Raw genomic sequence first — 10,852 nt, forward strand, 5'->3', positions numbered from 1 at the left:
ATGGAGTCACGTGACGTGCCAGGCACGAGCGGAGAGGAGGGGGAGGTGAGAATGTGTCGGTGGGTAAGAGCAGCGTGTCGTCTTATTATACTTCAATGTGGAGGAGTAGCATGTTGAAAATGTTGACACTGCGCATCTATTGTGTGTGAAGTGGCTCTCCGTGTTCTAAATACTGAATAATTCAGGTGAGAAAGCCACCAGTGCTGTCTCGCTTGTGGCAATAGTACATTAGTGATTGATTAACCAGTGACTACAACAACGATTTTCACCAAACAGTTACATTTTTAGCTTGTCGTGCTAACAGGCGATAGAGCGAGATCTCGTTGTGGCTCAGAAACTATAAATCAAAAACACAAATGCGTTGCATGTGTGCGATACCATTTTTAATTCTTGCACAGTCACAGTTACAGTATAAAAATCAAACAAAGCTCTTGAAATACCACTTCTACATTGAATTGCGGGATAAAAAGTAAATATTTTCACATGCATACTCAGCGGCATCTTTGGCTCTGTATAAAAAACGATCAGCAGTACACAACACAATGCAGAACTGGATTTTTTTTTAAAAAATCAGGATATCTGGATATAAAAGCCTTTATGCGTTGTACGAGAAACATGTATATATCATTTTCTGTAACATTGTTTCAGTTGAAGCAAAAAGAGCCGGGGATGACGACGTCTTATTCCATTTTTTTAATGTATTTTTTTCTATTTTCCGATGATGACGTTCCTGTAGCCTTTGACGTGACTCAACTTGCTGCTGTCGAAGTCCACCAGCAGCTTCCTGAGGCCGGAGTGGGTGGGCGTGAAGTAAATCTTGGCCTTCGCTTCCTCGCCAGGACCCACGGCAGAGCCCAGCCTGCAGGGTAAACACTGAATTATTACACCTGGGCGCGTAAAACATGAGAACGAGCAGATCACAGCGGACAGAGTGCTCGGCCGGAGCGGCGCCAACCCACTTCAATCAGTCACATGAAGTCTCTGTTGCCCACTCATGCAAAGAGCTGCAGTACTGCGACACCATTTACTCCGCTGACAGAAAACTGCTGTTATTAGAAGAAGCTGATCGATAATTCTACATCCTGTGCACGCCAGTTGAAACTCCTCACCGACGCTTGGTACCAGGACCCAGTGCTGTATTTATATTTACACAATATTAGCTGCATTTTACAATATTATATATTATACAATTTGCAGGAGCACTTGTAAGCTGCAGGGGACGCTCAGAGTCGAGCCGTGCCTGAGTGGTCATGTGGCCCGAGCAGCTCAAGCAGTCCTGCTCCTCCCCGTGCCGGGGGAGTCTGACAACCTGCAGAAGTGATTTGAGAAAACCTCTTCAGTCATTTCATTCCCTAAACAGTTGGGGAGGAGGAGGACTTGCACACAAGACAAATGAAACAAAGTAAAACGCTTCATTTTCGAGGTCCAGGGCTGCACAGAGGAAAAGCTGACACTTCATTTTGTGAACCGATGACGGAGATGAAGAGTTGAATTAAGTAAGAAATAAAAATGAATGAATCAGAATAAGTAAAGGCTTGGTAAACATCTCAGTTTCCAAAAAATATATGTTCTTGCTATTTCTTTTGATGGGTCAGGTTTTAGAGGGTGAAGTGATAACCACTGGAAAGCTGCGAAGCGAAGCTCATTTGTTGTGTGAGCATATAAAGGGATAGTTTGGCCCAAATTTGACCCATTTCCTTCTCCCCCTGATGTTGATGGAGACTGTGGGACATAATGTGCCACAATAAAAAAAGCCAGACTTGACTTGAAATTTAGATGATAACGCCAGTTTGTTTTTTTTTCAGCCTAAATATCTGTAGCCTCGTAAACCCAGGCGAAGTTCATGTCTGCTCCCACAGCGTGAACTACCATCTCAGAATCGTGTGAGCTACTGTGCATGATGAACATGGACAGTTTGTCTGTGGAACTCCAGAGCAGTTATGAAGATTAGAAAGTGACACGAGGACCAAAATGGAAGCATATATTTCCATTTCAGGGTGAAGTATCCCTTTTTAGAGAGATTTTTTTTTATTCTTTATATTAAAAGGGGGAGAAAAATGTTGGTGAAATCTAGACCTCTCGCAGATGACGCTTCCCCCGGTGAGGTTGGCGCCCTCGATGCTGAAGCAGCAGTCCTCCAGCGTTTCCGGCAGAGGGTTCCTCAGCGTGATCTCTGCAGCCATCTTACGTTTCTCCTTTGGTTCCCCAATGATCTGTACAGAAGAACCACCACTCAGCCAGGAGAAGCAAAGACATAAAAGAAAAATGCTTCTGTCACTGCTCTCGCTGGACTCACCCGGACTTTGATCTCAGGATTTTCCAAAACAATGTTCCTCACTGCCAGCGTGGGCTCGACGGTGCTGTAGTCTATCAGCAGAGCTGCCAGGCGGATCAGGTTGTCCTCAGTGAGCAGGCCGCCATACTTGGAGTAGTTCAGCCTGAGCGGAACTCGCCTCTCTTCAAAGGACACGCCAAGTGCGTCAACCATCGACCCAACGACAATCAGAAAGTGACCGAATTCACCGTGCGGCTGCTCGGCTCACCCGCGCCTGGCGCCAGCTCCACGTTAAGCAGGTCTTTGAAGCCGCAGTTCTCCCCCATGGAGCCACTGTAGGAGATGGCACAGGAGCCGAACAGTAGGCGGCACTTTTTCTCGCTCTGCGTGTCGTTGGTGACCACAGCGTGCACGTCGAAGTCGCAGCCCTTCTTCATGTCGGCGCCGACCTTGATGGAGACACGCAGGCCGCCGCTCTCTTGCTGGTGGAGCAGCTTGTTCTGGTGGTTGGCCCTCTTGAAGGCCTCCCGCTCCTCATGGGAGCCTGGGCACACAAACGCAGCAGAGCCAGAGGTTCACATGTCACGGAGTCAGTGAGCTCGGAAGAAACCCGAGAAAAGTCAGTTTGTCTTTTCTTTCCTCCGCTTTTCAGTTGGGTTCTGTGGAAACAGCTCTCAAAATCAGCATTTTGTGATGTCACAAAGGCCGATGGTCATTGCTGATAGCCCTGCCAGGATAGCGGCAATGTCACCAGCCAGGTGTTGGTTTTGTCGACCCCTTCCACACACGTGGAAGGTCCGACACAGCATCAGTTTTAGCAAGAAACAAAAACCCAATGTTTTTCGCAAGAGGCTGCAAACAGAGGGTTAGGTATACATATTTTTTTGCATTAATGGAGTCCGATAAATGGTAAAATATGAGACCCTTCAGTGCTTGAGGCTCGAATGATAGAGATATGAATTTGCGACTGCGACACTTAAAAAAAAGAGAAAAAGTGATGTTTGGTTGCGTTGGTTTGTTTGGTTTATGTGGCTCCTCTACCTTCGGCATACTTGTAGAGATGAGTGATGTCCTCTCTGGCATCACTGCCGACGCTCTTAGTGCTGATCGTCTGGCCCACCACTTCGGTGGAAATGACTTTAGTTGTGCTGCCGTCCTTGTTCCTCCTGATAGTGTTGACATCAGCGTTGACCTCGGCGAAGACAAACGGGGCGTCGTACTTGAGTAGAAGGTCTCCCTCCTTGATGGCCCTCACTGGGACAGGCCCGCAGCAGTACACCCCTAGACAAGTTGAAACCAAGATTGGTTGGGCATTTGTGTGCAATTAACATGTCCAAATGTTGTATTGGGCAGCATCTTCTTCACCTTCACTTTTCTCCTGAGGCGTTGGGTCGCTGGCCTGCCAGCCATGAAAGTCAGACTTCAAGTCCGGCCTGGCCACCCAGCTCTCCACCCAGCAGTGGTAGTTCCTTCAAAGAGAAGCCACCATTACTCTCTGATATCTATCTATCTATCTATCCATCTATCTATCTATCTATCTATTTATGTATTTATCTATCTATCATCTAGACCAATGGCTTTGCATGTGTAACTTAATAGTTTTAATAATTTTACTATGTTGACTTTACAATCATTTCCGTTAGTCATATCTTTCCTTAAACTGTGTTTTTATTTTCTATTTTTGTCATTTAAAACTATCCAGTCACGTTGACAATGGACACCAGTGTTGCCTTCTTACCAGATCATCTCTCTGGTCTGGATGAGATCACCCTTTTCGTCAATGTAGCGCTCGAGTATCAGGTTGCTGTTGGTGTCGTGGGCCGACAAGAAGTTGGTGATAACTCGGCAGGGGATGCCGAGAGCTCTGGAAACTAACAGGAGTGTTGCGTGACAAACCAGTGAGAATAATGTGTGTATTTCCATGTACTAAGCTTAGTTGCCTGAGCCACATCGTCCACAGATCCGCTCAATCCTATCTTACCCGTGCAGGCGACCGCAGCAAACACCCAGCACTGTCCATATCGGACCGGCAGACACTGTTGTTTGTCCCAGGCGCGCAGAATCTCCACGCTGCCCCTCCAGGACATAGGATTGATGCCTCCCTCATAGTCACCGGCCCATCTCCCCAGCAGCACACCTCTATCGTCATTACAATTGACCTAATGTGGGAGGAAAGCACACAAGTCCACAGACTGATACCCAAGATTAAGAACGGTCGTCTATTCTTCCGATAAAAGAAAGTGAACAAAGAAGACATGACCGCACGTGTGAGGTATGAGAGTTACCATGGCACTGAGCACTCTGGAAACATACACAGGGTTCCTTCTTCCTGAATGGTCTTTGCCAGGGTTCCTCTGACATTTTGGATTCATATCCAGGATTCTCAGACAAGCATCCAGGATTCCACTTTCAAACTACGAAACATAAAAGAAAAAGGTGAACAGGGTTAGCACTGATTGTCAAAGTCCATGTTTTGAGCCATTTCTTTGGCGCACTATTTATAAAATAAAAAAAAACAGTTGCTGGGGCATGTCTATTTGCATTTCAATCATTTTGAAGTGTCAACAAAATTACTCAGAATGAGCTGTAAATGCCAGCCTTTGTCCCACTGTGTCAGATTTCCCAGGCTGGACTGGAAACAATAACAGCCCTCTGACTATCGGCCTCTATCATTTTATCATATCTGCTGATTTCAGTGTCATGTATTCAGGAACAATGGTGTGTTTGCCATTACGCAATGCGCTATTATACCACTTGATGAATGTACATCTCTCTCTGTTATCGGAGCAGAGCGTGACAACTATGCGGCCAAGCTGTCGACAGACTGGATGAAGTGGGATTGTCGGTGTTGGTGTTGGTACCTGGCCAAAGTTCCAGGGAGTTGGTACAGGGTGCTTGTAGGTGCCTCGAAATATGATCCCATCCTGAGACAAGACATACTCGGCCAGTTTCTCATCGTTGTCCATGTACACCACGTCGCCTGTTGCCAAGATACATCACAAGCGATACAATGAACTTGTGCAACCCGTGTAGAATGCTGTGCAACTGTGACTGCTGGTCAAACCGCTGTCAGAGTTATCTATGTATGGATCAAGTTGCACATGTAAAGCATTTTAAAGGACTTGTATGGAAGAGAGTGCTATAGTTTAACACCAGATTAAAATTGCCCCACATAAATTCAGCAACGAGCTAATTAGCTTAGCATACAAATGTGGCTTGAACAATTCACACTGTTGATTTTAAAGTGAAAATCTTCAAATGTGAGGTGTTTTTACTATGGCAACATTTCTTGGACCTGAAGAACCTGAAGGCAGTCTAGAGATTGAAGGCCTAATTAAAAAGATGCAAAGATAAAAACACACTGTGGTGAGCGACTCCTCTTACAGTTATTCTGAGTCAATCACAATCTTCAATTTAAAATCCTCAGATCATACTAAAGCCATGTGGATGTAATGTAAAACCCTCTTTTCTCCTCCTTTATTACAAAAAATGCTACTCTGATACAACTGCTACTACTGCTGTGTCAATGCTAATCGCATTAGTGGCAGTGAGGCTCATAGTCAGTTCCTCTATTTTGACGAGAGAAGCTTGCAACACTTTTTTTCCTGCTTATGTCACAACTAATAAGAAGGCCTGAAAAAAGACGGATGTGTGAGGTTTCAGAGGAGTCTTGGAAGCAGTAACATCTGAATGACGAAATAGCCGGACAACAACTGACGTGATCTTCCGCCCTCTAGACTGCCCATGGACGCCTTCCATCATAAACCCGCTTCAGAGTGAGCGATGATGATCAAAGCACTTGGCAGCATGACAAATGGCACAGTTACCCACCTGCACACCAGGGGTTGAAGAGCAGGATGAAGTCGACGCGGCCTGATCTCCCCAGGCTTAGCGTGTAGCGGCCCACTGGTGCGTCGGGGGCGCTGCAGATGGACAGCGCCACCATGTCCCCGGGAGGGCTGGTGACAGCGGCACTCCACCGTGACGTGTCGATGTTGGGGGACAGTCCAAAGGAGGCCCTGGTGCCATACTGCTCTGAGGGCTGGGGCCCTGCGTGCAAACAGCGCAGATACAGCGAGACTGACTGCATGTGGGAAACAGCCAAGTCTGTGAAATATTTGGCTCTGGGAAATGGAAACTTGTAGAGTACACATCTCTTTTTTTTGGTTTCCGCAGCCCTGTTCAAATTTAGAGCAAACATGTCAGTGAGTCCCCTGTTGTGCATGAACAGTACAACAGAGTAAAAACATCCAACTATGAAAGATGATTGGTGCTTTTCAATGAATCTACAACTAGAAATAAATAAATAAATAAGTAAAACTAGCACAGAATAAAAAAAATCCTTTACATCCTCCCTGTGCCTGCAGCTTTTTCGATCCTTTTCTTCTCATTCGGCAGAGCAAAATTTTCTCTTTCTAAGCGCCCGACTTTATCTACTATCACACACACACTCTCTTTCCTGTTGCCGAGGAACACTTCCTGTTTTAGTGGCCTAGCTCCTAAAGTGAATTACCCCCTGTCCATGCATGAGTTTTCCCCGAATACGAGCTGAGGCAAACTGAGACGGCTTTAAAGACTTGTCTGGTAAATGAGAACACAACCTGTGGAGAACAAACAGCTGATTCCAGTGAAGCAAAGAGAAAAAATGTGGGAGGATCTTCGGTTAACAATGGGGAAAAAAAACAACGACTCAACCTTCAAAAGCTGGCTGTAAAAACTGGAGAGCTGAAGGGAAATTACTTGCTTCCTTTTTCAGCTAACATTGGAAACAGATTATTTCCTCTCCTCCTATTTCAAATCACAAAAGTTAGCGGATGGAATGTGAGCAGAGATGCACAGCGGCACCTAAAGTGAACCCGCTGACAGGCAACACACGGGAGGAAACATACAGGTACATATGTCTCTGACAACATCCCAGACTCTTAGTTTACAATGTCTTCATTGACCATTTCTTGATTTTCGAAGAAGAGCTGAGGAGGCAGCACCTGTTTCTGCAACAAAGTCCAGAGAGGTGACTCCAGGCTGGAAGCTTCCAGAACGGAAGTACAGGCTGATGGTGAACGGCTGGCCTCTGCGCACAATCAGACGGTCCACGCCGTTCAGATCCGTGCGGTGGTCTGTGTTGTTGAACAAGTACTCCAGGTCCCAGCGGTCGATGTCCAGAGCTTTGGAAAGAAAAAGAGAAACAAAGAATGAGTCTAGAAGTTTGGTCTATTTGAAATCGTTGACATATTACTGAGAAATCAACGCACCAGGCACAATTGTTTGATTTACATTAAACAGCTGGATAATATGCTGTATATGTTTACAATCTGGTAAACTATCGTGTAACTGTTGCATAATGTGCCGTTTAAATAAAACTTTTAAAGGCCCAGCTTGGAAGATTTAGCACCACCTAGTGGTAAGAAAGCATAATGCAAACAATGTTAATGTGAATTTTTGTTTTCTGATGTCCTGCTTGGTCTCTCAAGCCCAAACAGATTTACCTTCTGGGCTACTGCAGATACACAATATTTCCACTTCCTTATAGATTGACCTGCTTTTCATTTAGGTATCTTCACTACACGTGAATGCTAGTTATACAATTTTAAAAATAAGTGAAACTGGTCAAAAAGGAAACAGGAACAGGCGCTTAATGCACAGCAGCCAGGCTGTAGGAAAGTCATTTCCAGTAAGTTCATTTTGATGGCAGGGCTTTCTGCTGGCTTTTACAGTCGCTCCCTGCAGACAGGCAGACAGGCAGACAGTCGCTCGCTGGGAAGGTTGCTCAAGTACAAAGCGCCCGGCTTCTCAGCTGGGTGTGTTGTGACTCAGAGGAATCTCACCCTCTTGACTTCCTGTTTGCATGGATCACTTTTAATAATGCCTCCACGGAGCTCGCAGCCGTGTGGGCCGCTCCGTCACACGTCAGGAGGGTGACCTCGCGACCTCACACCATATAGGAGGCGGAGCTGTCAGCAGGCAGGGGCTGGGCTGAGCAAACACAGTACCTAAGCTGCAAAGACTTCCTGCTGTTTTACGTGATATCAGCATGTCCGCGGGGTTAAACGCAGGCTTTTACCTTATTTCGCACGCTAATTGAAAACATGACAGTGCTTCTAATTGCGGAAAATGAGTTCAAGGTGTCGCGCCACCGGTGCTCCGACAGCTGGAGATAGTCAGAGGATTGTGAAGGCTTTACTGCTCGGCCCGTTCAACTCTTAACATTTGATCAGGGAAAATACAGAATAAATGTCATTGCTTTGGAGTTTAGCACCTTTTTAATAGTTCACCATCTGGAGCAAGAACAATCTCACTCTACTCTGAAAAAGGCGTCTAATAACATTGATCTGGAACTTCAAGAGAACATTTCCAGACACCAGAACACGTGAACACGTGATTGCACAATGAGGGGGTGACATCATCCTTTTCTGCAGTGGTTTTCTGGGGATTTGGAGGGTATTATGTGGATGCAGAATTGATTTGAAAAAACAATCTGTGTTTCCTCCTCTGCAACAGTAACAGTAACAGTATGTTTGCGTGAAGGTGAAGCAGTTCGCAGCAGCTGGCGGCGTCTTCGGCAGTTACATAAGCGGGCAGTTCGATTCTCTCACACCAAATGTATGGGACTGAGATTCTCCGCCCTGACCCCCCTCCATTCCTGCCTAATGATTGCACACTGGAGGCACCACGCAAACAGCCACAGAGGGGCTGTGTCTTCGAGCGCAGCCTGCATTGGCCTTATAAGGTAAGTAAGCAAAATTAAAATAACCTGGACGGCGCCGTTTTAACCCTGGAAAGTTTCACTAGAAGGACCTTGCTGTCCTGTCAGTGGTGAAAAAAGGGTTCCCAGTTTTGCAGGGTGACACCCAGAGCTCCACCATGGACACTTTGAAATGGATGCTTTGTACGTGTCTGAAAGGGAAAACACTGATTCATCCTCGTGTGTTTTCTTTTCTGCATACTCAGTCGTCTGAACCAGCTGCCCCGGCAAGCGAAACTCTGAGAGGAAGCCACAGCAAATAATCATCATAATAAAACTGTTCTTGTGAGCGTGTGTAAAGTCTGCACAGTTCAGAGATCACTGTGCACAAACGACCCCTTCCTCCTCCCCCAGACATTTCTGGCATGCTGCACATTTTGACGCACAGGTCTGCAAAGAACCTGAGAAGAGTTGTTTGGTTTTTTTTTTTCTTGCGTCGGCTGTCCGGTTCTGCCAGATTTTAAGAGTCTGCACAAGTGTTTGGAGTAAATTGTTTGAAGAAACCTCCCCCACACACACACACACACACACACACACACACACACACACACACACACACACACACACACACACACACACACACACCTACCCCCCCTTCTCTCTCTTTCTGTGCCTGTTGGTCCATGTAAAGACGGCAGCAGTTAACTGCAGGAGCCTCCAGCTGCTTTCAGCTGCTTTCAGCGGCTGTTATGTGTCTTATGGTCCCAGGGCTGCAATCTTCTGCTCAGGCATGAGAGGACGAACGTTTTCACAAGTCACAAGTGTGACTGACAGAGTTGTAAATGTCAGAGTATCAGCAACATACGGTGTCAGACACAGGGGCCAGCGTGTCAATCTTAAAATGCTTGAAGATGCATGCGGACAGAAATGTGTTCTTTCTGCCACATTTGTCAGTTTACTTCAATTCAACCAATGTCAAACTATTGAAATGGATTCAAACAAATAAAAACACAAAACAAAAAATAGACTTAAAACCTCCTATGGTGGTTATAATAAACCCAGAAGTAGTCAGAGTAGAACCTACCTTGTGCCATGTCTGCTGCTGCTGCTGCTGCTGCTGTAGGGGTGCGTGTGCGTGTGAGTGTGAGTGTGTTCTCAGATGGGAGGGTCCCGTCGCCGTTATCTCGCTGCCATTTGTAGCCCCGCTCGCCCCGCCTCTTCCTGATTGGTGGGCGTGACGCGACGCCGCCCTCGCTCCACCGAGCGCCGAGCACTTTCCTCAGAAGCTCCCGGGCTGTGTGAGCGCGTTTCCCGGAAGATGGAGTAGCAAGTTGGGATGGAAATAAATGTTTCCAGAGAAGTGACTTATCTCAATCTGTGACGTATACAACAGCCCGTCTGGCATCCGCGACCTCAGGCATCACGTCCCACGTTCACTCGCAGCCCTTTTCTTACCCAGTTCGAACTTTAGCGAGCCGCCTGTCTATGTATCTGTGCCCGAGCGCACCGAGGTGCGGCCGATTGGCTCATTTGTGTTTGCAGGCGTTTGAATTGTTGATGCGTTTCTCTCGCTGAAGCTGAAGTGGTGCAAAGAAACAATAGTTCTAATCTAATGTTTGTGTTCGCTTCGCTCCTTGCTCGTCTTTCTTTCTCGCGCGCACACACCTATCTATCTATCTATCTATCTATCTATCTATCTATCTATCTACATACACTAGCAGTCAAAAGTTTGGACACACCTGTTTCTTCTTTATCTTTACAACTTTCTACACTGTATTATATGAAGGGTAGCTATTCTAAATCACCTAAAATATAAAACCTGTTTGAGTTATTTCTCATTTTTTGTTTAATAATTCATATTCCTTATGTGTTCAATCATAGTTATGATGCCTCGA

The 10,852-nt window shown here is 46.1% G+C and overlaps 1 protein-coding gene across 1 annotated transcript; it reads right to left on the reverse strand.

Moving 5' to 3' along the window:
- Positions 1 to 366: 366 nt before the first annotated feature.
- On the reverse strand, positions 367 to 10,183 carry tgm2b (transglutaminase 2b). Its single transcript, XM_076014276.1, has 13 exons — positions 10,042 to 10,183; positions 7,261 to 7,440; positions 6,107 to 6,325; positions 5,137 to 5,255; positions 4,561 to 4,689; positions 4,257 to 4,434; positions 4,014 to 4,146; positions 3,641 to 3,744; positions 3,317 to 3,556; positions 2,544 to 2,819; positions 2,297 to 2,457; positions 2,077 to 2,213; positions 367 to 859 (listed from the first exon to the last, which is right to left on the reverse strand). The coding sequence occupies exons 1-13, from the start codon at positions 10,049 to 10,051 to the stop codon at positions 709 to 711; spliced, it is 2,037 nt and encodes a 678-aa protein (XP_075870391.1). The 5' UTR covers positions 10,052 to 10,183; the 3' UTR covers positions 367 to 708.
- Positions 10,184 to 10,852: the final 669 nt, after the last annotated feature.

Source organism: Nelusetta ayraudi, unplaced genomic scaffold (genome assembly GCF_046127955.1).
Source record: "Nelusetta ayraudi isolate G7.1 ecotype Tasmania unplaced genomic scaffold, CSIRO-AGI_Nayr_v1 ptg000168l, whole genome shotgun sequence".
Lineage (NCBI taxonomy): Eukaryota > Metazoa > Chordata > Actinopteri > Tetraodontiformes > Monacanthidae > Nelusetta > Nelusetta ayraudi.

Coding starts and splice junctions, on each gene's coding strand:
- tgm2b (XM_076014276.1), bottom strand. Junction 4,690..5,136: donor CTCCCTGGAACTTTGGCCAG/GTACCAACACCA, acceptor TATGTTTCGTAG/TTTGAAAGTGGAATCCTGGA. Junction 4,147..4,256: donor TGCTGCGGTCGCCTGCACGG/GTAAGATAGGAT, acceptor CACTCCTGTTAG/TTTCCAGAGCTCTCGGCATC.